This window comes from Meriones unguiculatus, chromosome 4 (assembly GCF_030254825.1).
Source record: "Meriones unguiculatus strain TT.TT164.6M chromosome 4, Bangor_MerUng_6.1, whole genome shotgun sequence".
Taxonomy (NCBI): Eukaryota; Metazoa; Chordata; class Mammalia; order Rodentia; family Muridae; genus Meriones; species Meriones unguiculatus.
The window spans coordinates 93,156,497-93,183,321 of NC_083352.1; the positions used below are offsets into that span (position 1 = coordinate 93,156,497).

The following is a 26,825-nucleotide window of genomic DNA, read 5'->3' on the forward strand; positions in this document are numbered from 1 at the left end:
CAGTGAACAATAAGCAGGCAGGACCAAAACAAGTAATTCTAGAGCAGAAGCCCAGGCTGTCAAGAGTCAGGCTGTCAGTTTTTATGGACATGTAATGCCATGAACTGGCCAGATGTCCACCTCAGGAAGCTAACATTGGCATGTTAAAAGAGCAGCTCTGATTTTGAAGTCTCTGCAAGTCACAGATCCATTTTCAAGTAAGGCAGTCCTGACTCTTACACCATGATTCTATGGGCTTTAGTTCCCAGCAGCTCTTCCATGTGGTTGTCAGATCCATCAGGGCCTTATGGAAGGGTCTTTGTGCTAAGTACCCTCAGGAGCCACTCTAATCCCCAGCCTCTGTGGCTGTCTTCTTTACACGGGTTTAGAGAAAAGCAGAGCCACTGTAGGAGGGTCCTGAATCATCAGAAACAGTTGGTGGACTGAGCAGTGGCTACTGGAAGGCCTTTATACTGTTAGCCGTATCATCATGTAGGAAATCTTTACAATTGAAACATTAGAAAGAGAATAGAGAAGACAGGAGAATAAGAAAGGCAGAGCCTCCTGGCACAGCACACACATCAGGACTATAGGGTTCATAAAAACAAGAGCAGTTCTTTCCCTTTTTTTTTTTTTTAATTGGATTTTTAAGAAGTTGCGGTTACCTTTTCCTCACTTTTCAGAGGGTTTGCTTAGGGCCTGTTCCTGACAGCAGGTGTTGAAGTGAGTAGCCTCTGTGGAGAACTTGCTTTGTAGAAGTGTCAGTCCTCTGCAATGAGTACCTTATAGCAGAGTAAGGTGGAGTTGAGTGCAGAGAAGGGGCCTTTGCAGTGAAGACTAGACAGAGGTGTAGTGAGAATTTTAGTTTCTTTAAAAACATAGAAATGTTATGTAGATATGTTTTTGTTTTAATCCCAAGTGTGGGATATACGGCTGCTTCAGATTGTCCATAGCAGCAGACTCTCTGATTTGCCTCATGCTCTGACAGGGACATGATTTTTGCTAGTTGCAGATAGTTTCTGCAGTGTATGACGTTTAGAAATCTAGTGACTTTTGAGAGGGAATGTAAGTGCAAGAGCCCTGAGAGGGACCCTGGTGGCAGCGGTGGCTGCTGTGGTAGCTGCTGCTGCTGCTGCTGCTGCTGCTGCTGCTCATGCTCATGCTCATGCTGGTTGCTCCTGGTTGCAGTTTGTTAAGTGGTTTCACACAAAGAGATGAGTAGAAGAAATTGGATATCCTGATTGTGAAGATCAACCCTGCCCCATAGAACTCAATGCCATTTTTAACAGGATGTAGGCTAAACAATATCAACACCCCCTTTCCCTCTGACTTTTCTTTCTCTCCTACCTAGTGTTGGGGGTTTGGAAGGGGAGTGAAGGGTGTTAGATAAAAGAACCCAATAAAGCAGCCTAAAGTCCGGTCACAGGGAGGGAATGAGGAAGCCATGCAGAAATCCTGAGGTAAGTGCAGCTGAGGCTGTCCTGCAGAGCATCTCCCATGGATGAGGAGTGGCAGCAAGGTCAAAATGGCTGGTCTGTGGTGTATCTACAGTGGCCAACTGAATGTCTTCCTGTTCCAAATTCATCACTGGGTCCTTGTACCTGTGTTCATGGTAAGAGGCCTTTGCAGATAGGGCTCAACAAGGATCCTGAAGAAAGAAAGTGGCAATGGGGTTCCAGGACAGGGATGGGCTAGTGCAGCTAAAAGTTGGGAGCTCAGCTGGAGAGGAAAGGACATGATGATTTGATGAGAGTTATACAGTAGAGTTAGGATTGCCTGTGGGCTGGATGAGGAGGAGAAGGAATGGTTAGTTAGGATGTCTGGGAGCATGAATGACATTTCCTGAGGAGCAAGTTTGGGGATGACCAGTGGTAGGGTGAGGCTGTGGTTGAGTCTCCAGTTGAACCCTGGGTGCTCTCAACACATCAGCAGTATTAGTAAGCAGAGAAACCAAAAGAGAAAGGACATGGGGGAAAAGAGTATCAGAAGGGTGCCCAAGATGACATTGATGAGGAGATGCGGGGGCTTATCTGTGAGTCAGGAAGGACACAGAGTTTCAGTTGCCTTTCTTGTCACTGTCACAAAATGTCTGACAAGCAGCTCAGAGAGAAAGGATCGGCTTTGGCTCAGAGCTTGAGTGCACAGACCCTCGTTGCAGAGAGCATACGGTTGAAGGTGGCTCCATGGCAGCAGGAGCAAAGAGGGCTGGAAGTGAGCTGGACTGTAAACCCCAAGGCTCCTCCCACTTCTAGCTATACCCCACCTCCCAAAAGTTCTTCATCTCCCCAAACATCTGCTCCCTGCCAGCTGGGGACACATATCCTAAAACCATGCCTGGCACCAAGGCATGAAGGCTTTCAGTGCAGCAGAAGGGACAAGGCATAAGTGCTGCTGTTTGTCATGTGGGTCAGGACTCAAACATGACCACAGGTGTTGGCCCTCTGGAGGGGCAGAGCTCCTGGGTTCGAGAGCACATAGGAAGGTAGCTGAGATAAGGAGTGGATAGAGTGCTTTTTGCTCTGTGGTGTGCCCTTCCCAGGTGGACCTGTGGAGAAAGCCATGCTCCACATCTACTGGTAAGCTCAATCCAGGAAGAGCTAATAAAGCCAACTTTTTGAGCCAAAGGCTTTTTTCTCAATGTGGTAATTCACACTGGCACTATAAAACAAAATGCTGGAGCCACTTTTATTAGTGAGTTCTTGCAGCTGAGGCTCGCTCAGTGGGGCTTTGAGCTGGGGAGTCCAATTCTGTGCTATTAAAGACCATTAGACGTTTGGAAAATTCAGGCTTGTAAACTTGCTGGGTTGTGATATAAGAAATCAAAACCATTAAAAAGACTTTCCTTTGGTGGGACCCTTTCAGATTCTCTTGTGAAAGTTTAACTGCATCCTTCTGTTTCCTGAGTTAAATCCTTAAAGGCTGTCTGTCACTTTCTTTAAAAAGAAAGAAGCTCTTGTTTTGTAGTTTCCTGATGCCTCTGTTGGTGCATATCTCTGTGTAATACCTGGTCATAAGTAGGATTGTGATCCTTGTGGAGATCATTCTTAACCCTCCCTCTTATAAGTCCTCTAAGAGGTGTGTGTGTGCACAACTAAAACTTAAACTTTATTTTGAATATTCATTTTGCAGAACACAGTCACAAAACATCCTTCTGTTCTCGGTTTCCGACTGTTACTGCCGGGTGGACTAGAAAGTGTTACCGAATATAGCTTGGTGGTTTTCTTGGAGATGGTTATTATCTGCGATGGCTTCCAGACTCCTTCAGGTTCTCATAGCTGCTTCCAACTGTTTAATGAAACCAGTTCTCCCCTTTGCAATCTCTGGCACCTGGTTCAGATGCTCTAGAGATGTCGGGGCCTCTGGGATGAAGCAGTGTGACCTGGTTGGTGCTTTTCAAAGGTCCTTCCTCCAGGTTAGTCCAACCGCCATAGGCAGGCTAAAGCAGGCAGCACACATTTGCAGAAGGACCCAGTTTGGGTGGCTGGAGGTTGGAGTAGGGAAATTGCTGCCTCAGGTTGAGATGCAGAGCTGGCGCTGAGGTACCTGGTGTGAGGAGGTTCAAAAGCAGATGGGTATAGGAAACATAGCCTCCTGTGCCCTTCATCTTAGAGATAACTCCAGACTGCTGAGGCCCAGAGGAGTCCCAGCAAAGGAATCTGTTGCTCAAACTAGACTTCTCTTAACTCATTTCACTGTGGGATTTATCCTCAGAAGGTTACCAACACTCCAAGAAGCCAGCAGCTGTCAAACATGCTTTGCGCTGCTGCCTGTGTTTATAGAATCTCTGAGACATTCTTCATACTGTGTTCAATAGTTGTATTGCAGGGTTTTCATAAGTTTTAGAGGTTTTTGTTTGTTTGTTTGTTTGTTTGTTTTTTGCCAAAAAAAGGTTATGAATTCTAAGGGTCAAAGCTCATACCCTGTGCCAAGCTAGTACTTTGTCCTTGGAGAACATGTGTTACTTCTTGTCTTAACCACAGTAGACCCTGAGTTCTAATGGCCTAGAAGGCAAGCGCCTTTTGCTCTGCGGTTGAGTGTGCAGCTCAGCCACAGCTGACTCTGTTCCGTTCTCCCTTGTGCTCAGCCTCGTTCTGGCACAGACAGATGAACAGACACTACTTGGGTAGAGTCATGGGTAGGCTCAGCTGTGGACCAAACAAACCAAAGATAAAACCACAGTGTTCTGTGTTGTAAAAACTGGAGTTGCCACTTTACTGAGTTGTTTTCCTGGTCTTTATGTTCTGACCATGTGTGCTCAGATGAGAATTTATTTGGGCCCTGTGGCTGAGGTAGAGGAGTGTGGCCTCAGTGTGGTTAAGTGGACTTGTGATTGATGGTGTGGCTGTGCCGGCATGGACTATGTAATGGACTTGTGTCAGCCGTAGGCTAGGGTTCGTGGTTTATCTTTAGCCCTGTCTTGGCAAGCTCCTGCATTTCATTCTCCCCTTTTACGGGCAGAGTGAATGGAATTTTATGTAAGAAATGGGAAATAGCAAGAGCTGGAGAGGACAGGAACTCCACAAGGAGAGCAACAGAACAAGAAAATTTGAATACAGGGAACTTCCCAGAGACTCATACTCCAACCAAGGACTATTCATGGAGATAACCTAGAACCCCTGCACAGATGTAGCCCATGCAGTTTAGTGTCCAAGTAGGTTACATAGTGATGGGAAGAGGGACAGCCTCTGACATAAACTGATTGCCCTGCTCTTTGATCACCTCCCCCTGAGGGGGGAACAGCCTTACCAGGCCACAGAAGAAGACAATGCAGCCATTCCTGATGTGATCTGATAGACTAAGATCAGAAGGAAGGAGAGGAGGACCTCCCCTATCAGTGGACTTGGGGAGGAGCATGCATGCAGAAAGGGGAGGAAGGGTGGGATCGGGAGGGGAGGAGGGAGGGACTTATGGGGGGATACAAAATGAACAAAGTGTAATTAATAATAATAATAATAATAATAAAATAAAAACAAGACAGAAAGACTGAGAAATGTGATGGATGTGAGGAATAGCTATTTTGGTGGGCATGTGGAGGCCAACCTTGGTCATGTCTCAGGTGCTGTGTATCTCTTCCCTTCCCCTTTCCTTCTCCTCCCCAACCTTGTGGGTGTTAGAACTGAACCTGGGTCCTCTGGAAGGAAGGACAGCCAATGCTCTTAACAACTGAGCTGTCTCTTTTAACCCTACCCTTTGGAATTTTATAAAAATTGAACTCTAGTTCATGTTTTGAAAGACCTTAAGGAATGGTGGATACTAATTTGAAGTTCCTGATGGGAAAATGGGAAAGAATGTTGAGAGATTCATAGTAGTTGGAATTTTAAGAATTTTAAGTAGGTGGCATGAATGTGAAGCTGTCCATAAAAAAATTGTCTGCTTTTAACATTTAGTAAATTGAACTGCTCCAGAGGCTTGAGCACATTGACCCTGAGAAGGCACAGTCTAAGGGCAGGGCTGCTGCTTGGGGTAGAAACCAGCCTACTACATATGTGCCCAATGCCAGTTATCAGTATCATGAACAGTAGCAAAGCCTCCATCTCAAGATCCTGACACCCCATGGCACCTGACAGCCCATGGGTTGGGGGACTCTTCTGTTTTGCCTACCGAGGCAAAGAGGGGTAGTCTAGAGTCACAAATATTAGGTAGCATTCTGAGAGGTGGCTATGGAAACCAGTCATGTGACAGTGGCTGGACTGAAGGAAGAGAAAGGACAGAGCTTAGTCCAGTCAAAGAATGGTGAGTGTGGTGAGGACTGCAGGGTGGGTGGGCGAGTGGGGAACTGGTGTCCTCAAAAGGGGCAACCAAGGTGGTTTAGCAGGGTGGAAGGAAGCACACTCAAACAGGCCCCTGTTGAGAGAGATAGCTCAGCGCTGAAGGGAGTGCCAAACCCCCACCAGCCAAGGATACTGGGGTGCCTTCCTGTAGTGGGATGTGCCCAGTTGATCTACACAGTACCTCTTGGTTCTCAGCTTGAGCCCATGTCACTGGCTCAGAAGAGTGACAGGTGCTGTGCAACTTCTTTGTCATTTGGCCTGACTTTTTGCTGTGGGTCCCACATGCTTGTGCCTGTAAGGAAGTGACTGCTGTGACATGTCCATTCACAGCAGATGTGGTGAAGCTGAGCTGCCGGCTGCACCAGTGTTTTCCTGGTCAGTGGTGTTTGGCTTGCTTTGGGCTAAGATAGGCTGAGCTCACAGATGTCAACCACCTTTGACTTTGTAAGTTTTAGCTTCTGTTTGATTGTTCATGTATTTTTTTGGGGGGGGGGACAGGGACTCACTATGTAGCCCTGGCTGTCTTGGAGCTATAGATCAGGCTGGCCTTGAACTCACAAGAGATCCACCTGCCTCTGCCTCCTGAGGGCCACTACACCCAGCTTGAGAGTCTTTTAGATTTCTTTTTTATTTTATGTGCATGAGTATTTGCCTGTATGAATGTATGTATACCACTTGTGTGCCTGGTGCCCATGGAGTTCAGAAGACAGTGTTAGATCTCTTAGAGCTAGAGTTAGAAACAGTTGTGAGCTACTGTGTGGGTGCTGGGAATTGAACCCAGGTCCCCTGCAAGAGCAGCCAGTGCTCTTACTTGCCAAGTCATCTCTCTGGTCTTCTTAGTTTTTGTCCATCTATTCCTTCATTATTGCCTTGGATTAAACATTTTCTAATGTGCCATTTTACTAATAGTTTTCAGTTACTTTGTCATATGATTATCACTATTATTATTTGTGATGTTTTGGAGCAAGGTCTCACTGCAGAGCAGGCTGTCCGGAACATGCAGAGATTCTCCTGCCTCTGCCTCCAGTGCTGGGATCGCAGGAGTGCTCCACCAACCCTGCCTTCACTTTTCTTGCTGCTGCCCAGGTTACAGTGCACCATAATTCAGTCACCTCAGATCTCTGCTCCTGTCCCTGGTATTTGCAGATTTTGTGCATTTGGCCATTGGTGCCCACCGGTTTCTGAGACCTTTTTCCTTTCTTCCCTAGAGTGGATGATCTCAACCTACTGGCTGGTCCTCTGCCCGCTCAGATTTGCCAGGGAGCCCTCTAGTGACTGTTTCTGCAGTTAGTCTGCTTTCAGCTCTGCCTCCTTGCTCCTCTTCAGTTACTTTTTGTTGATATTCCTGTGAGCTCCTGACTTGGCGTCTTCCTGAGCTGGCTGTCCCAATATCTTAAAGCTGCTGTCTTGCCTTGTGCTAGAGACTCCTGTGATGTATGCTTGTGTTTCATACTTGATTCTGCTTTGTTTACAATGGGGTTTAGTGGCTCTGTGGCAGAGCCTATGCTTAAACATCACATTTGAAATAGTTGCTCCTGTCCCCATAGAAGGAGTAGGTGGGCTAACTATTGTCTGCATGCTGCTGTGGCCACTGAAGTCTCACTAGGCTAGTAATTTGAATAGAGACTTCTTAACTGCTGTGAGCCAGTAACCCTCCAGCCTCTGTTGAGGGCCCATTGTGTGTTGGGACACACCTTCCCATCCCAGAAGGTCACAGCTCTGTCTGCCTTACACCTTCATGCTGATACAGAGGTTCAAGGCCAGCTGAAATCTAAAAGTAAGAGTTTTCTTAGATTTTTTTCTCCCCAAGTGCCCAGCACAACCCCTGCATGTGGCTTCTTGAGCGGTTTGGTTGGCATCTTGTCAGTCCTAACAACAGAGCAAGTAGCTGCAGTATTAACACTACTCTTTCTCCTTCAAGATAAGGGCTTGAAAAACAAAAAAACAAAGATTAAGAGCTTGCTATGTAGTTTTGGCAGGCCCTAACTCACTGTATAGCCCAGGCTAGCCTTGAGCTCACAGTAGTCCCTCTGCTGTAGCCTCCTGAGTGCTGGGAGTATGGGTGTGCGCTGGGCTGGCAGTGTTAAGCTTATTTAATACTCAGGGCTTGGAACAGCTTCCTTGCGGGTAAGAGACAGCAGCTAAAGCCTCTGCTTTCCAGCAGTCTGCCAGACAGGTCAGCTGCTGCCAGCTCTTTAGAAGTTAGGTTTGGTGAGCTCGAAGCCTGTCTGTCCTGCCCCATGCTTCCACCCTCAGTGTTGCTGGCTGGTGTAGCTGTTATGAATGTCTAGGAGATGGAAGAAGAGATAACACAGGTTCATTGGCTACTGCCTCACAGCTCTTAACAAGTCCAGCATTTCTTTTTCTTTGTTTTTAAAGGCAGGCTCTCACAGTGTGGTTCTGGCTAGCCTGGAACTCACTGTGTAGACTAGCCTGGTCTTGAACTCACATATAACTGCCTGCCTCTTGTGGACCTCAGTAGGGATACAAAGCATGTACCACCACACCATACCTTTATCCTTTTTTTAATTTTTATTTTACTTATTTATTTATTGAGTACTTGGTCCTTAAAAGGTTTCAAACTTCTCATTATCTACCAAGGTACTTAAAAAGTTAAAAAAAAAAATTCTTTTGTTGATGCATGTTTAAGTGTGGGTGCATGCAAGGTGTCAGTCCTCACCTTCCACCTTAAGATAGGGGCTTTCTCTTTTTAAATAACTTAATTATTTTGTGCATAGCGTGTGCATGTAGTGTGCATATTTGCATAGTGTGCATAACATGTGTGTGTATAGTAAGGGTGTGTGTATGTGTGTGTATGTACAAGACACAGTAGATCTGTACGTGTGTGTATGGTGAGCATGTGTATGTGGTGAGTATGTGTGTGCGCTGTACATGTGTGTATGGTGTATGTGGTGTGTGTGGTGTTTGTGTGAATGGTAAGCATGTGTATGGCATGCATGTGTGTATGGTTTGTGTATTTGTATGGTGTGTGAGTGTGTATGGTGTTTGTATGGTATGTGTGTATAGTGTGTACATATCCCAGTAAGTGTGAATAGAGGTCAGAGGACAACTTTGTAGAGTCAGTTCTCTTACCTTGTGGGAACTAGGGATCAAACTCAAGTTGTCAGCATGTGCAGTAAGCACTAATGACCCTTCTCACTGGCCTAGGGACAAGGTCTCTGTTTCCCACTGTGTGTGTGTGCTAGCTGGCCCTCCAATGCCAGGGCCTCTCCTGTCTTTCTTTTACCTCCCACATTTCCATAGGAGGCAGGCTGCTGTGTCCAGCTTTACCTGGGCCTTGAGGATCCAGACTCAGGTCCTCATACTGATACACCTGACTCACTGACCTATCATCTCCTTTGCACTCCCCTCCCCACAACACTCACACATGCTAAGTACTCTACCACTGAGCTACAGCCCCAGCCTGACCAGGAAGCACTCTACCCCTGAGCTACAGCCTCAGCCCGACTGTCATTTTTGGTAGTGCTCTAATTGCCACCATGGAGGAGCAGATTTTGAGACATCTTCACACCCCCATCCCAGCTGGTCCCTCTCAGTCTGTTCTCTCACCTCCTCCTCCTCCAAAGTCTGACTGGTCCCAGGGGATTATTATCAGCATAGGATCTTGGAAGCTTTTGGCCCCCTCTGTTTGCCAGGAGTGAACTTGAGCCTCAGCATGGCGGCAACCATAGCCTCCATCGTGCATCCGCAGTGCATGCTGGAGGCTGGTTATGTTGATCTGGGGTGGGGGGTCAGTTTCTCCTTTGCCTCTGGGAGTCCATGCTTTGTGCTCTATCAGCTTTATACATTGTCCTGTGAAGAAGTAAGCTTGTTGTACCCCTAATAAGGCTAGGAAACAAAATTCTGGATACTGTTGGGATTTGAGATTTGTGCCAGATGGAGCACTCATTTCTCCATCATCTACTGTGTCTTGTTCAGCAGCTCAAGTGTTGTATTGATACTATTACTAGTCTTTAGTTTATACATATGAGTTCTCCATGAAGCATAAGTTTGAATTTTATACTGTCAGAAATTTGGTTTACTAAAGCTTTCCACAGTGCAGGCACCCAGACTCCTGCTCTGTAAGACGGTCATGCAAATGCTGTCCATAGACGCTTCTGGAAAGCTCTGTGTGCTTATGTGGTTATGTGTACAAGTTTGTTTCAAGTTTGTTTAGTATTTTGTGTATTGGTGCTTTTTTTTTTCTCTTTCATTTGTTAGATGATAGTTTATCACGCCATCTAAAATGTGACGTTACATAGTGGTATAACAGTTTTGAAGTCTTGAAAGATAAAACTGGAAACATTTGCTCGTATTTTTTCCACCTCAGAGTGTTTTGTTAATGAGATGTTTTATGCTGCCATAAGCCTGGGGCTGTGATATAGGTGTTGATTGATTTTGGATGGCAAGGCCTCTCTAATTGCAGATCTTGACATTTGCGTCACTTGTGCTGTTGTAGGTGAGCAAGACATGGAAGGTGATTGCCGAGGACGAGGTGCTGTGGTACCAGCTGTGCCAACAGGAGGGGTACCTTTCCCAGAACAGAATCTCTGACTACTCCTGCTGGAAGCTCATCTTGCAAGAGTGCCTCGCCAAGGAACACATGATAAGAACCAACTGGAAGGTAGGTAATGGCGGGTAGCATCCCCTGAGGCAGGACCGTCTGCAGTTGTGGCCCAAGACTCATTCCCAGAGTGGAAGGAGTAGGCATGTGGAGCAGCCCCAGCCCCTGTGGACTCTGCTGACTTCAGCATCAACCTTAGAGTTACCCTTCCCTCAGTCTTGGGCCCAGGGGTTCCTCCTGCAGTGCAGGAAAGGGGCTGGGGTGGTCTGTCTGACACCCTTTCCCTGACTGGTTAGGGTCACCGGAATCTTGCTCTGTGCCCCCACCTTTTCTCTTTCCTCACCTCCAAGAGGGCTAACAGGGCAGCAGTGCTATGCACACAGATGTAGGCCTGGAGGCCGCTGTAGAGCTGCTGCTGGAGAAGTGGTGCTGAGTGCTGTCTGCTCTTTCCTCACGTAACCCTTGGCTTGTCGCCCTGGCATTTATCACTTTGAGGCTCTACAGAAATATTAGATCACAGCTAAGCATTTGCTGAGAAGCGTTTCTGGGGGAGCAAGCTGTCAAGAATTGAGTTCCAGGTCTGTGTGAGGCGCAGCAGGATAGTACATGGCCAAGCTATTTTCCCTCCCAGGCAGCTGGGAGTTCAGCCATTGGAGATGGGGCAGAGCTCAGCTCTTCCCTCACTTACAGGTTGATCTGAATAGACTTTGAGACAAGAAAGCCTTGTCCTGATTGGTGCTGACATCTTGCTTGTGTACATGAGTGTCCCTAGTCACTCTGTAACCTGATTAATGACCAGTGCACTGAGTCTGTAACATCAGTGAGCAAGCAGCGCTTACCCCTCAGGGGTGGCCAGTTTCATTACTGGTGATGTGGGATCTGCTCACTCTTCATAGGATGCTAAGCAGCACCCCAGGATCCCCACTAGATGCCAAATACACCCTGCAAGATGTCTTCCGGCATTACCAGGTGTTCCCTGGTGGCAAAATTGCACCTAGTTAAGGACTAGTCATCACTGGAGAATTGGCCAAGTCAGTCTTCCTTAGTTCATTAAGACAGCACCCTCTTAGTCAGATCTGGTGACCCCATGATGTCTGCATCTACAGAACGTAAGCGGAAATAGGCTTGTTTGGAGCCTGGGCACCTGATTAAGCCCTCTGATGGACAGGCAGAGTGATCTGTTGAACAAGGCTGCTCAGCCGAGCCAGGGGCTGGCCACACAGTCCACAGTCCACCTGAACGCAGAGGGAAGGGAGACTTAGGGAGCCGGCTTCCCTACCTTTCTGTCTATAGAGGAGGGAACCAGGAGAGTGAGGTTGTCCCTGGCTTTGAATTTGAAGATGCCAGAGCTGAGGGAAAACAACTGCCCTGTTTGTGCTACTTCTGTGGGGCGTGGTGTGTGTGCATGTGCGTGAGTTGGGGATGGGTCAAGGGGACAAGAGCAGGATGTCCTCACTCAGGCCAGAGGCTGAAGAACTGAAGAGCATTTGTCATCCTGTAATAGTTTACAAAGAAGATGTTATGTTACCCCATGTCTGTTCATAGTATTTCTCTAGTAAGGACAAACCCAACAGAAGTGCTTAGTGTGTAGTTGTCTATCATGTGCTATCATGTGATCTTGTAGATGGGCGGCAATGTGTGAGGGGCTTCTGCTATCCGGGGCCCACCTCTCAGAACTGTAACCAGTGAGGACCACTTGGGTGAGATTTAAGTAATGGATCTTTTACTAACCTACAGTTCTAGAAAGGACTGTCATCAGCACATGCAAAGGCGTCATGGCAGGTGTGACATCTCTGCATGCCTCCATTCTTACTGGGTGGCTGGAGCAGCACTGTTCCCAGACCTGCGGCTGTGGGGAAGGTGGCCCTGGGGATGGCCTGACGTGGAGCCTGCCGGTGTTCGGGGCTCTGGCCAAGCACAGATACAGTGATTCTGATTTATGATTGATTTCAGGAAGGCTTGGGTAGGCATTTGGCTTGCTTACTCCTAAGTCAGTGTCTGGAAACCCCAGAAAGGACCCCAGAGTTCTGAGGACTCTTCCTAGGGCATGATCCGTGGATGCATGTTTGCCTGGACCTGCAGCTGACCTGGGAATGGGTTGACAGGTGGCTAAGTTTGCCACAGTGTTGTCCTTCTTGGTGTTTGCCACCCTGGCATTCTAAGATCTGTCTTGAGTGAGAATAACCAGCATGGCTTGTAGCCTAGGGTGGGAAGACAGCTACTTCACTGAACTCCGTGAGTGCTGGGGTATACAGCTTTCATCTCAGGTCCTCCACTTTCTTTCAGTACCTTCCCCTCAAGAGAGCTCTTCTGTTGCCTCCTCCGAATATGCCCAGGTCCTCCCTCCCGACTAAGCTCAATCTGACAGCGCTGAATGTCTTCTGCCCCTGGGCTGTAGACTGGCCTGATGACGAAGTTAGGATCATGCAAATTTTCTTGTCTAATTTCAGTGACATAGCTGTTTAATGACTTGATTTTAATATAATTGATGCCATCATCTTCTTCCCAACAGCAACTTGGTCTGGGACTTATGCACCCTAGTGTGAATCCTTGGACCAGGCCAGCAGAATTGACAGTTCAGATCCTGTAGTATTCTTGAGCACTTCTATTTATGCTTACTTTGGAGCTCGCTGTCGTTCTGTGTTCTCCTTACACAAAGACACTTAATATCCCTTCAAATTTTCTTCATTTCTATTTTTAAAATAATTGATATGTTTTCTGAATTAACAACAAATGACCTGTACAGTCTGGAGAGTGGTGTATGATAGCTATACTTTTGATGTTGAATGAATAAATGTATAAGTGTATAGCAAGTAATAGAAGAATAAATAGTGGTTAGAGAGAAGCAGCAGATAGCAGGACATCAAGCCAGGTGCTCATCTAGCAGAGATGACTGGAGTAGCCGATGGAAAAAGCAAATAAAGGCAATGACATCAAATTGTGCATAAAATGTTAGGCAGAAATGGCCTGGGAAGTTGAGGCAGTCCTCTGGGGTTCCTGGGGGAATGCTGTCTGCATGGGTGAGCTTTCCATCAGAGTGCTGGCCCAGGATGAGCTTCCAGCTTCTCTTTTCCAGGGTTTTTTTATGCCATAGGAAAATCAGGTATGTGACCTTTGTAGAAGAGGTTTGCTAGATAGCAATTGGTAACTCTTTGGAACTCAAGGATGAAAGGTTGGTTTGTTTTTATTTTATTTATTTATTTATTTATTTATTTATTTATTTATTTATTTATTTATTTGAGACAAGGTCTATTACATGTCATGCTGGCTGTCCTAGAACTTGGAATGCAGACCAGGCTAGCCTCAAACTCTCATAGAACCACTTGTCCCTGCTTCCCAAGTGCTTCCCAAGTTAAAGTTATGCACCACCATACCTGGCTTAAGGATGAGTTTTTTAAATGCCCTAGCTACTTGCTGTTTTTTCCTCTCCCCAAAAGGGAGCCAGGACCATGCTTGAGTCTAAAATGGAGAGGCAGCTTCTCCATTTTCTGAGTTCAAACAGCACCTGACAGTTTACCAATATAAAGTACGTTTCAGTGATCATGAGAAATAGCCCAGAAGTCACACAAGGGCACACAGCTGGAACCTGCTTCCTCCCACCTTCTCAGCATCCCACCTACTGTTCCCAAGGAACAACCCAACTTTAGGGTAAGACCATTTTCTTGAGAAGTCTGACGCTTACTCAGAATGGCATTTTCTCTACCCTTCCCCTGTCTATGTCTGCTGTGACAGTTTTAATTTCTTCTGGGAGTTCTTATATATATCCTCTAAGTGCTCTCTCCTGACCTGCTTAATGTGTTTGATGCACTGCTTCAGGCCCTGTCATGTGCAAGGACACTTAACTGTATGTACACACACTTCTTCCTACCTAGTGACATTCTGGGGACAGGCCAGCATTTCATGTTCTCTGCTCCATGAAGTGCCTCTGGTCTAGAGGCTAACCTGGGCAGACTCACCATACATGGTACTGCTGCTTTATCCTTCTGAATGCCCAGTGAGTTGAGTGTGGTCCACAACACAGAAAATGACTCCCCCATATATGTAAGAGCAGAGCATATTATTAGGGGATACCCCAAGAATAGTATAAACCACGTCCCCCCTTTCCTCACACAGAATCGCAAAGGTGCCGTGAGCGAGCTGGAGCACATTCCCGATGCTGTTTTGTGTGACGTGCGCTCTCATGATGGCGTTGTCATCGCAGGGTAAGCAAAGTCGTGTACCTTTGTGTCCACTCAGTCTTTATCTTCATCCCCTGCCCTCTGCCTGACCACCTCAGCTTCAGCTGCACAGTTGGGAGCTGTGGGGAGCAGGTCTGTGCTTGTTTGTCTCGGTGTCCATGAAGACAGAGAGGTGGAGCGGGGACAGTTAGTGTTGGCACACACAGACCCCCACTTTACTCTCCAGTTTGCAGCCTTCACTCCCAGCAAGGCACTGGCCACGAGCTCTTCTTTTCCTCACCTGCAGCCAGGCATTTGTGAGTCTCCTGGCTGAGAAGTTCAAAGTAAGTTCCTGTGACTCCTTCAGCTGCTGTTCTGGAACCCACCACGAGGAATTCTTCATGGCTGTTACTATGGAGATCTGAAAATGTGTTTCTTTATTGTACAATAAGATCAACTTCGTTTTAGGGTTAGGATATCTCTTGAACTAATATCTCAAAACATCAATTTTATATACTTTTGTTGTGTGAGGCTATGTGCCAGAAAGCAAGGTTGGAGTCCCTGATCTTCAGGCCTGTTGGCTTTGTGAGAGCTGCCTCAGGGCTGCTGCCTCAGGGCTGCTGCCTAGAAGAAATCGGAAATAAGCACCCACCTTGGACTACACAGCCAATAGTCACTAGCCTTTCCTTTAACTTTTCTCTCCTTTAGTATTCCTCAGTGAGCACCACATGAAGGCCAGCAAGATGGCTCAGAGGGTCAACGTGCTGCCACCAGACCTGACTATACCCAAGTGTGACCCTGAACCCACATTTATTATATGTTAGTGGAAGGAGAGAACCAATTTCTGCAGGTTGTTGTCTGACCTCCATATGTGCCATGGCACCCCAGATGAATGGGGCTAAATGAAATGTCAAAAAAATAAATAAATAAATTAAAGCACGTTTGAATTGAAATTCCAAAAATTCCAAATAGATTACTAACTATTTTATGGCAAGCTCTCCCATTAAAAAAAAAAAGTTTTTTTGTTTGTTTTTGTTTGTTTATTTGTTTACACTTTATCTATTTACTTTTTTGTGTGTGTGTGTATGGGTGCTTGAGTGCCATAGTACGTGTGTACAGGTCAGAAGACAACTTGCAGGATTTGTTTCTCCTGCCATTGTATGGGTCTCAGAGATCCAACACAGGTTGTCAGGTTTTGTGACAGACGCCCTAACCCGCTGAGTGGTCTCGCTGGTCCTTCTGTTTCAAGAGGATCTAGCCAAGAGGGCCGGCTTCCTTTAGCTTTGTTCACTGGCCTTGCATCCTCAAGAGAGACCCCTCAGCTCTCACATCCCAGTGGGTAACCTATCCATCTGGCTGTTAGGATGCTGTCAAGCTTGCAGCTTTGTCGTGAGGTATGGTGAAGGCTTTACCTAACCACGTCTGACGACAGGTGGTGACTGTGCAGGGACACTTTGTTCTGACTTCAAGGTTCTGCCTAAGCACATAAGGCAGTGCCGGGGTGGGGGGGGTTAATGCTGAGCTGGGACTAAGAATTTTGGGGAAGTAGAGATGTAGGACACTGCTTCCCCAGGTCCAGTTAGGACCATCTCTGCGTGGATCTCCAAGAGAGAACACAGGCCAGTAGCTCTGAAGGCAGCTGCCTCCTCCCCCTCCTCTCCCTGAGGATCTGCTCAGCACTAGATAGGCCACCAAAGGCCCAGCGATGCCAGTGTTCTGGGATCGATTGTGTGAAACTTGAGCTGCGGGTCAGAGAGGCTCCTCGGCTCCTCTCGGTGAGAGATGTTCCAGTTGATGGCTCAGTCTGAGACCCTGCCATCTTGCTTGTGTGCAGAACATCTTGTGTTTATCATTAAAATTTCATCTGGTGGTTACGATGCTTGTTTTCTGGGTCAGCTCTTGAATCCCTTTTCATTTGAGACAGTGGTGTTTGTGGTTACCTCATTCCCAATCAATGTTGTGTTCTCCAGGCTTTCTGCACTTGAGCATCTCCAAAGAGCCTCTTAAAGAGACAGCACTGCCTCTCCTTGCTCTCAATCATGCCAGCTTCCTTATTCTTCCTATTTCTCTTTGTTTGACAGAAGTGGAAGGTGGCTGGGCTCCTCTGTATCCAGCCTGTGAGATAAGGGTCCAGAATTCAGACTTGTTTTCCCCACATAGTGTTCTCTGTGCACTGGTCTTGCTTTGGCTCAGGCTTCGAGGGCCCAGGCTGGCATTTTATGGACTGAGCTCATCCTGGCTCTTCCTCAGTCCTTTTCTCATATTAAATGAGAGTGACTGTGAAGTCACTGCCTGCTCACGCATTTCCTGTCATGGACACACCAGCCTGTTCAGCTGAGCTGGGCTGCGTGCACACATGTCTGCAAAACTGTCCACCTTCCTTACCTTTTTTATGCCTTGGGCATGCTGGCCTGTTACCTTTCTGATGGGCAGACTTCTGTGTAGTCTATGGTGACTCTTAACTCAAGTGCACCTGTGTCTGCCCACACTGTCTGTTCAGTTACCTGGCCACCCCTGTTTAAATTGAGACATAGTAAATATACCATGATACTCATTCTTTCAAAGTATCAAGCCCAGTCAATTTTAGTAATTTGTAAGACTGTGCAACTGATACTACTAATTCTGGACCCTTGTCTACGTGATACAAAGAAACCTAGTCCCCATTTATTTGTCTTATTTTGTTTTAAGACAGGGTTTCTCTGTGTAGCCCTGGATGTCCTGAAACTCTTTGTAGATCAGGCTGGCCTTGAACTCAAGAGATCGCCCAGCCTCTGTCTCACAGAGTGCTGGGACCAACGGCCTGTGCCACCACACCCAGTATCCCCCATCCCATTCTTGATGGGCCAAGTCAGCCCTGCCTCCCTCTAGGAGTTCCCAAGCACTCTTGACTGAGAGCTGCCTGCCCCCCTTTCAGTGCAGGCTTCCCATGTTACTTTTCATTCCTTCCTTAGATTTACTGCAAAATTCCTCAACTAGTTTCTAATTTTCCCATTCATTCACCCAATGGCAGACAATAAATAAGTCACTTCCTGTTTTCTAGATGTTCTAAAAAGTATACTGCAGACAGCATCATAGGATGCACATGACTGGACTGTTCTGTGGCACACAATTGTGTCATTGTTGTAATCATTTCATGTGGCTAGGTCTGCACATTTTTCTTTGTCTGCTTTGGTGCCACAGATAGTCTTTCAACTTAGAAAACAAAGGCTACTGTAGAAATCCCACATTCCTTGTAAATAGTGTGTCTAGTTAAAGTTTGCCACAATCACTGTGTTCATATTTTTCTAGCTAGACTCTTTTATGTGGAGCTACTGGGATTAGAGAAATTTTATATCTTCCAGACTCAGAAACTTTAAAAGTTCTTTCATAGCCCTCAATGTTTCTGGTGTAACTTGTGATTTGAAGACCCCAAACCATTCCTCAAGTTTGCTCCTGCACACAGCTTCCTACTTCTTGATATTGCCAGAAATACCATTGCCTTTTGAGCCTCATGGTAGTTTGCTCCTGTTGATTGCACCCTCCTTGAAATGGCAGGGATCATGTGTTATGTTAGGCATCTTTGGCCCCACAGAACCTGCTTGAGCCTAGCATCTAGGAGACATGGAGAGCAGGTCCAGAGTGCCAGATGAAGTGTCTCTCAGCCGCTCAGGCCTTTGCCCCTGTCTTATTGAGTCACCATAGGTCACAGCTATGAGGCAAGCATCCTAGAAAATGTAAAGGCCAACAGAGACTCCTTCCACTAGGACTAGCATTTCAGACCACTCTGTTCCAGCTAAAATTTCCCATTTCTTAGGGGAAAAAAAAATTGTGTTGAAGGTTACTACCAAATACCATCCCTTTCTGCCTTACCAGACTCAGTGTCCACCTATGTTCTCCATGCTCTGGCCTTGGCAGTGCTAGCCAGGAGGCCCCAGCTTGCCTTCTCTGTCACACTTCCAGAGCTGGGTGGCAGTGCATTAGGAAATGTCTGGTTTGCCTCCTTTTTCCTTTTTCCTTTTTTTTTTTTTTTTAATTTTGATTTTTGTAGGTGACAACTCTTAAAATTCTAGGATGTTCTTAAAATTATATGTTGGAATTGGAGGTATAGCTCAGGGATAACTATGTCTGCCTAGAAAACATGAGTTGTTAGGTCCAATCTCTACCACAAAGAAAAAGAATGACAGTAACATTCTGTGTATTTCATTGAGGAGAATTAATAGGAGCAAAGAGCCATGACAGCATCTCTGTTCTGTGGGGCTTGGGCCATACTTCTCCCCAGTGGCCCGGTGAAAGCTAAAACTTGCAAACAGATGACATCATGGGCTCAGAAAGGTCACAGCATCATAACAAGGTGTGGGCCCATGTATAGTTTGCTTTAAGTACTGCAGGAGAGCCACCTAGTGAAGAGCCTCCCAGGTAGAGCTCTTCTGGAGAGCTCTTCTGGGGTCTAGAGAGCCGAGCCCAGGCTCCCTTGAGCCCTGTGCCAGCTCTGCCACCATTAAGCTCTTAGCTCACCGAAAGCTTTTATCCATGCCCAGGAGTGTGTGGTGGTGTGCAGTGAGCTACCCCCCCCCCCAGTATCACATGTCTGAAGCATCCCATTTCCATCAGTTAGCTCACTTTCTACTCACTAGAGGACTGTGTCTCCCAGATGTTTAAAAGTATTCAGCCCTTTATATGCTGAGGGATGTTTCAGTCTACCCAGGTGTTTTTCCCAGGTTTCCATGTCATCATGTACTGTTCCTGCCTTTCCTGGAGGAAGCCACAACTATGTATCCATGTTTCTCCTCTGCAGATGGGGTTGGAGGGAAAACTATCAGTCAGTGCTGTGAAAGTTAACTCTCCCTTTACCTAACAGTGCTTGGCTGTCCTGTTCCATCTCATCTTTTAAATCAGTGGCTCTCAACCCTCCTAACACTGGCTCTCCTTAATACCATTCTTCATGTTGTGGTGACCCCCAACCATAAAATTATTTCATTGCTACTTCATAACTGTAACTTTGCTACTATTATAAGTTATAATGTAAATATCTGATGCAGGATATCTGATATGGGACCCCCAATTGGATCACAACCCAAGACTGAGAACCACTGCCTCAGTGTCCATCACCAGAACCTAAGAAACACTACAGCTTTCTGGCCAGGTCAGGCCTGGCTATGTCACAGCTGCAGGCCTGGTGCAGGTGTATTTTCTGGGATCTGAATGTTTGCTCTTGGACCTGGAGCTTCTTTAGGTTCAGAAGCTTTGAGGTCTGAATCACTGTGCGTTGTTATCTCTCCCAGGCATTGGTCATTTACAGTGAGCGACACTTAGGAATGCACACTGTAACACAGTTATCTAAGGTAAGTTAACACAGCCCACTGGCAGACATCTTTCCTCCACTTTCTCAGTGAGGAAAAGTCTGCCTTTGCGCTGACTGTGGGCCAGTATTGATAGAGGCTGTGTTCTGAAGCAGTGTACATTTGCCCCAGTCTTAAACTCTTTTCTGCTTTGGAACTGAAGTTCTCAAGTGTGGTGATGCTCTGCTGGTTTCTGAGAAGGCTCCTGGGATAGCTGGGTTTTGTGAGTGGAGATTAGTGATGAGGTTCTGTTATGTCCTTGTCACCAGTACTTACACTTAACATGGACTTGCTTTCCAGCTTTCTCCTTTAAAAAAAAAAAAAAACCTCGTCCTGGCAGTTTTCCTTTTAGCCTCGCCTCATATGGATTTTGTGCTGCTGCTTATGGCTCTGGACTGCTTCCCATAAGGGGCTCCGTCACGACCCACTAGGGACCGCTTTTTAAAAATACTTTGAAATTTATTTATTTTCTGCCATGAGGCATGCGTGCTCTTCTAGTAAATAAGTCTGAGGTAAGCTGCTCATACTCGACTCGAGGAGAGCTTTGCATTTATTACATCTTTAATGAAGGCGCTCCAGAATGTCCTTAATAAATACTGATGAACTCATGGCTGCATTTATCCATCTCTGCTTCTCCAGGGAGTTATGGGAAGGGCCACAGCTCCAATAACTCTGCATAATCATCATCGACTCTGACTCTATTGATTGTCATTAACCGAGATGTATGGAGAGCTGTTCTAAGTGTGCAGTGCCTGCACGCGCAAGGGCCATTAGAAGGTTCATTATTTTTCAATTGCTCCGTCTGACGTTCCCCTCGACGTTTGCTCTAGCGCACTTCCACAGATCAGCTGCACTGTGGGGCCGAGTTCATTTTGTTAATTGTGCAGTACAGCAGTCATGGTCTGTAGAAAACGGTAAATACTCTGGATTTTATTGATCACCACAGAATGCACAGAGCAAGTGAAGAGTTATCCAAGCTTATGTGTGCTGAGGGTCTAACTCTCCTCTGGTATGTGGGTGCTGCACCTCAGCAGCTCTCAGCCACTCCCACTTTCCAGGTGAAGCCAGTAGATCCCTCATTCTGTCACAGTCCGAATGGGTAGACTACTCACAGCACTCCTTGCACAGGAGTGTATTCTAGGGCAACAAAGGCTACAAATGCCAGTAGTTATGGAGCAGCATGGGAGATGCTGGGGGGTAGGGGTTTGGAGCACGGGCCATGACACCATGGAGAACACCCCAACAGGCCCAGTACCAGACCATGTTCTTCTCTGGAGCAGCACTCCAGCCAGTCCCAAGAATTGTCAGCACTTAGGAGTACTCGGGTGGAGGGTGGGAGGGTTGTCCCTCTGCACTACTAGGCAATGCTAGTAATCTACTGTAGCATGTGTTTGTCTTCCTAGCAGAAGCCTTGGCACATGGACCCAAGTGTTCAGAACCATGTGCTGCCAAGGCCTGAGCAGAATAGACTTGGAACTTCATTTGAGAGTGGCAGAAACAAGGTCCTGTGAAGAAAGAAACTTCACTGATCTTTGTACTTACCAAGGATATGAAATTGAGTGTGGAAGGCAGTCTTGGGTCAGCCTAGCCCCACACTCCAGCTCCTACTTCTGTAGTTTTGGTTGCTGGCATCTGGCTTGCCATAAAATAGGGCAGTGGGACTGATGGAGAGAGTCTGGGAAGTGCTGTGTCCTGCCCAGCTGAGCACACTATGCAAACTTCAAATATCTTATGTTTCACTTAAATGGGCTGCTTCTTGTGAGTGATGTCTGTTCAAAGTCGAGTAACTCGTTGGAAGCAGAGTAAGGGAGAGCTGGGCACAGTTCGAGCCCAGTTGACCTTGGATAAGCCACTAACTCTGTGTCTCAGCATTCCTCCATTAAGCCCTCCTCCTCTTGTCGAGGTTGTGTGGAAGAACCTCGAGCACATTTGTTTTTAGTGAATGAGAGCTGGCAGTGGGGAGTAAACATGGAGGCATAGTGGGAGGTTGTGCCTCCCGCTTTTCTTGTGGCCTGTGCCTTGAATAAATTGTCTGCTCCTTTTTGGTATTCATTTTAAATTGACAATTGCCCTTATGTACCAAGGAGCCTGGCTTGGGAGGCTTTCTTTCAACAAAAAGTCAGTTGCTATCTTTGACCTCCTTTGTTAGAGGTAAGTGCTGCCTTGCCAGGTGTAGCATGACTAGGAAAGTACACTGTTCTTCGTGTTCCTGGGTACATCCTGACGTGCTATGAAGAAGCCACCTCAGTTCTTCTGTGCTTATGCATCAGCTAATGTAGTTGTAGTTGTTCTGCGCACAGTAATTACAGCCATCAACGCTGAGGTCCAGAGGCTTCCTGACAGTGCGGCTGTCATAGTGGTGTCTTAATTGGTTGAGTGTAATTGTCATTAGGCAGCGATGAAGACATCTGGAGCCTTTTCCACCTCCCTCCCCGTGTTTTCCTTTGCTTCTCTTGGCCAGTATGAGTAAGCATACTTAACCACACTTTGGAGTTTGTGCAGGTCCCTCTACCCTAAGCAGTATTGTCCACTGGTGAAAATGTCTTTGTCTGCAGCATGGTTCAGTAGCACCAAGTCCTCTGCTATGGCGCTTTCTCCTTAGCTGTCAGAGCCTGCACATGGGTCCAGCAGCACCTGCTCCAGTGCGAAATCTGCCCCATCAGGGCAGACGTGCTGGATTCTCATACTTTTTTGGCTTTGAAGAACAGAGTTAATTCAAGTGACTGTCTGCAGGTTTGCCTGATGTCTCCTAGAGCTGCAGTTTAGTCTGTTTGGAAGGAGATGGAGCAGTCTGAGGAGGACTGTCTGTTCTGGGCACTTCACTCCTCATTAGTACCAGGGGCTGCTGCTTGGGAGCTTGGAGAGCCATTGCACCTGTGAGGGCACTGCCAGTGACCTGCTCCTTCCAGACAACACTTTTCTATAGCCTTAGCTGTATGTGAGGTGCAGAGAGGCAGGCCAGGTGAGGAGACCTGGCCTGCAGTGGTGATAGCACACAGTAGCTGAGTCAGCAAGGGGGCTGGCTACAGGTGGGATGGGCAAGGAGTCTGGGACAGTCCCTGGAATGAGTGGGACATGGTGAGAAAGTGTTGGAGGAACCTGTTTTTGTCCTGTGATGAGACTGGTGATGGCGCTGACAAATGTAAGGCATCTGTGCAGAAGCTAGGGAGCCTTCGAGCCAGAGCCTCAACGGGGGTGCGTGCAGGGCTGTCGTGAGTGCAGCGACTTAGCTGTGTGCTGTGCTGTGTGCTGTGGCTCCTTTTACCCTTCTTCCCTGCTCACTGCTACAGAGCAGTAGTTGTCTTACAAGGCTCACCACTGTGTAGCTCAAAGATGAAATGTGTTTTCCTTGTGGTGTTTGTTGCTAGTTTGCCTCAGAACTCTCTGGAGAGGGCATTGAGCTGGAGCCCTGGTCCCCCAGAGCCTGCCTTCCACAGCCTGCTCCTCCCGCTGGAGCCTCAACGGGGCATTACGGAACACAACATGAAGACAAACCATGGATCTGTTGAGACAGTCCAGGCAGGGCTGCCTGGAGCAAGAACATCTCACAGTTATGTTTGCTTCTCACTCACCGTGTGCCTGCGAAGAGTCAGGCTGAGGGTGCTGAGCTGGTGCCTCAGAGCAGCTGTAGGAGACACTTCCTGTGTACAGTTCCTCATGGTGTGGTCATCCAGAAGAGCCTGGAGCCTGTGGCTGTGATTGGTCAGGGCCACATCAGTGTGCAGTTTTGGTTATGCATTGCCACTGTTGAGGACAGTCAGGAGGGTTAGTGATCACAGAGTGTCAGCAGTCCAGTGTAGGGATGCCTCCCCACTGTGTGCCCCTCTTGACAAGTGAGCACACCCACAGCTCGATTTGTGGGCTACATAACATACACATTTACTGCAGATTAATAGTTGGGAGGGCATACTCCTGTGTGTTATAAAGAAAATGACCCTGAGTCAGGACACTCACAGGACACTCGGGAGGCAGAGACAGGTAGATCTCTGAGTTTGAGGCTAGCCTGGTCTACAGAGCAAGTTCTAGAATAGCCAGGATTACACAGAGAAACCCTGTCTTGAAAACAAAACAAAACAAAGAAGAAATCTCACCTTGAGTGAGTGAGATGGCTGAGAGGATAAAAGCGCTTATCTTAAAAGTCTGGTGTCCTGAGTCCATCCTTGGAACCCACATGAAAGTGAAAGAGGATCAGCTCCACCAAGTTGTTATCTGGCTTTCACACATGTACCCCTCTTCCAGCATGCATGCACACAGTAATACATAAACATGGGTATCTCTCCTGAGATTGGCCTTCTGTAGCCACCTCAGACACGATCATATCCTAGGTTTTGGAGGTGAACTAGATGTTTTGATTCTGTAATGAGACCCTGAGGGGGTGTGGTTAGGGCCTCAGGAAGATTGTCCTTAGAATCCCTGCTTCCCTGTACTCCTCAAGAGATCCCTGCCCTTGCCTGGGGGATTCAGCAGGAGGACTATAGACTCCTCAGCAACAGGCAGTGCGTAGCTACCCCACCATTCTGAAGGCCTCATGACGGAGTGGGTCATCCAGGAAGTGGCCATAGCCGCCGGCCAGAACTAGGGCCCCTGCTTTTTTTTAGTGGGCCAGACAGGTGCTCTTCGTAGGAAGGCGGCAGTGCCTGGCTCTGCAGGGAGACATTTGAGCAGACCTGCTGTCCTTAGGGACCCCAGTCGGTTAGCTGTGCTCCTGGAGGAGATGTGAGGAGCTTGAGAATGTGGGGCTGTTGGCTCTCTGTGTCCCAGATGCATCTGTATCTCTGCAGGTAGGTTTGATGGAATACCAGTACTCGTTCATGTTTGTGCTCATGATTCCTGGCCTGGAAGTGGTGAAGGTAACAACTTAGTTATGAGAGTAGAAAGGGAATGTGCCATCACAGTGTTCGTTCATACTCCCTGGCTGTCCTGGAACTCACTATGTAGACCAGGTTGGACATGAACTCTCAGAGATCTGCCTGCCTCTGCCTTCCAAGTGCTGGGGTTAAAGGTAGTCATATTGTGTTGTAACAGTATAGGCTGTGTCCACAGCCTTTTGTGGTCCACCTTCCCCGTTAGTCACCCATTCAAACTGCCTTAGGAACAGCACCTCCCAGCCAGGCCACGTGCTGCTGTGTATGGCTTCCAGATTTCTCTTGGAACCAAGAATGTTCTTCTCTTCCAGATACACGTCAGGGGATGTGAGGGTGTGGGACACCCGCACCTGGGACTATGTGGCCCCCTTCCTGGAATCCGAGTCTGAGGAGGAGGAGCCTGGAATGCAGCCATACGTCTCCTTTGTGAGGATCAACAGCTCGCTGGCAGTGGCAGCTTACGAGGATGGTGAGTACCTCAGTCCTCCTCCTTCCTGTCCCACTGCAGTAGCTGCAGCCTGCCTGCCTCCTCCAAGCACACACATTCACACGCCCCCTGCCTCCTCCATGCACATGCACATACAGTCACACACCCCCTGCCTCCTGTACACTGGGCATATACACATTCACATGTCCCCCTGCCTTCTCACACACACGTTCATGCACCCCTCCTGCTTTTATGTGAAGAAGCTAGCCAATAACCCTGGTACATTAGTAGGCACTGGAACATGGGTACCCGTTAAAACTGGTGTTTAATTCATCCTGGAACCATTGAGCTGGACATCAGTGCCAGGCATCATGAAGCTGGCCAGACCATCTTAAGCAAATGGTGTGTTTAGTTTAAAATATTAAATATACTTGGCTTCCTTTTCCTGTATCCTTGGCTCAGTGTAGAAAGAATAGAGACAAGGATGGAAAGGTGACTTGACATGTATGGGCAAAAAACTGGAAGTCAGCGCCTGCCCTCCCCTACCACTCACACCATGCACAGTCCTTGATGTATTGTCCCTGGCCTGGACAGACACTGAGTGTGTGTGAGCAACTGTGGGTTTACAGAACTGTTACAGAAATGATGGACCATAGGACATTGCTAGCTGATAGGAATGATCATGTTGCTGGTGAGGCAGCCTGCCTGTCTACTGCTCATGGTCCCCATGTCCACTGGAAAGTTTGCAGCCCGAGAGCTTTGCCCCCACTGGCCTGAAAGTTGCACCTGTGTTTAGGACTGAGTGTTCACACCAGGGTCATGCAGGTCAGCAGGCAGTGTGGTGTTATTTTGTACAGGGGGAGAAGCTGCAGGAGCTGTTATGAAGTTTTATAACTAATACTTAACAATTAAAATTCAGAGCTAAAAAGGTAAATGTAAGAATTTTAAAAATTGAGCAGAATTTTATTGTTCTGATTTAATGCTAATAGACAGCACAAACGGTCATTAGCTAAATTGAGACTGGAGGTATGGCTCAACGTTGTAGTTGCCTGCCGTGTAGGAGGCCCTGGGTTCAACCTCAGCATCCTCAAAACAGCAGCAGCAGCCTCAGCAAGGTGCTTCTATGGCCTGGTTAGGCTTTTCCATGTATGGTTGCTGGTCTCAGGTACACCATGTAGCCTCAGCCTGAGCAAGCTTACTGCTTAGGCTACAGCTTTAGAATGTGCTAACAGCACTTCCTGTCCTGCACACTTGACTGACACACAGACTCTTCTACCAGTAGGGAAAACTAAAGACTAGAGAGTGAAGTTGTTGAAACCATAGGGAGTGTTGGCTCCTGGTTCCAGTGTTGCTGTAGGGTGTTACTGACAGCAAACATGGAGACTTGTAAAGTGAGCACTGGGCTCATCATATCTGACAGCTTTGCAAGAGAGGAAAGGAGAGTGTGCTGCAAGTTAGGTGTGCAGACAGACAAACAGACTCATGGTGATGCACATGCACACAGACACCCATGGTTGCAGGCACACGGGCAACCTGGTGCATGCTAACTAGTGCTCCTCCACTGAACTGCACTTGGTATTGACAAGAATGTCTTTGGGCCATTATCACTGTCATTGCATAGGTGCATGGGAACCACATAGATACCATAGAGAACTTCCTTTATAGTAAATACTTGACAGGTGTTTTCAAAACATACTTCAAATACTTCACTTAAAAACCTTAATTTATCCAGGAGTAGTGACAT

At 47.3% G+C, this 26,825-nt stretch overlaps 1 protein-coding gene across 1 annotated transcript in view; it reads left to right on the top strand.

The window, feature by feature from the left end:
- Positions 1 to 26,825, top strand: part of Fbxw8 (F-box and WD repeat domain containing 8) — a 92,172-nt gene that overhangs the window by 16,813 nt on the left and 48,534 nt on the right. Inside the window, exons 3-5 of the mRNA XM_021642678.2 lie at positions 10,210 to 10,374; positions 14,428 to 14,516; positions 24,966 to 25,123. Of these exons, the coding sequence (XP_021498353.1) occupies positions 10,210 to 10,374; positions 14,428 to 14,516; positions 24,966 to 25,123 (412 nt within the window). The remainder of the gene's footprint in view (positions 1 to 10,209; positions 10,375 to 14,427; positions 14,517 to 24,965; positions 25,124 to 26,825) is intronic.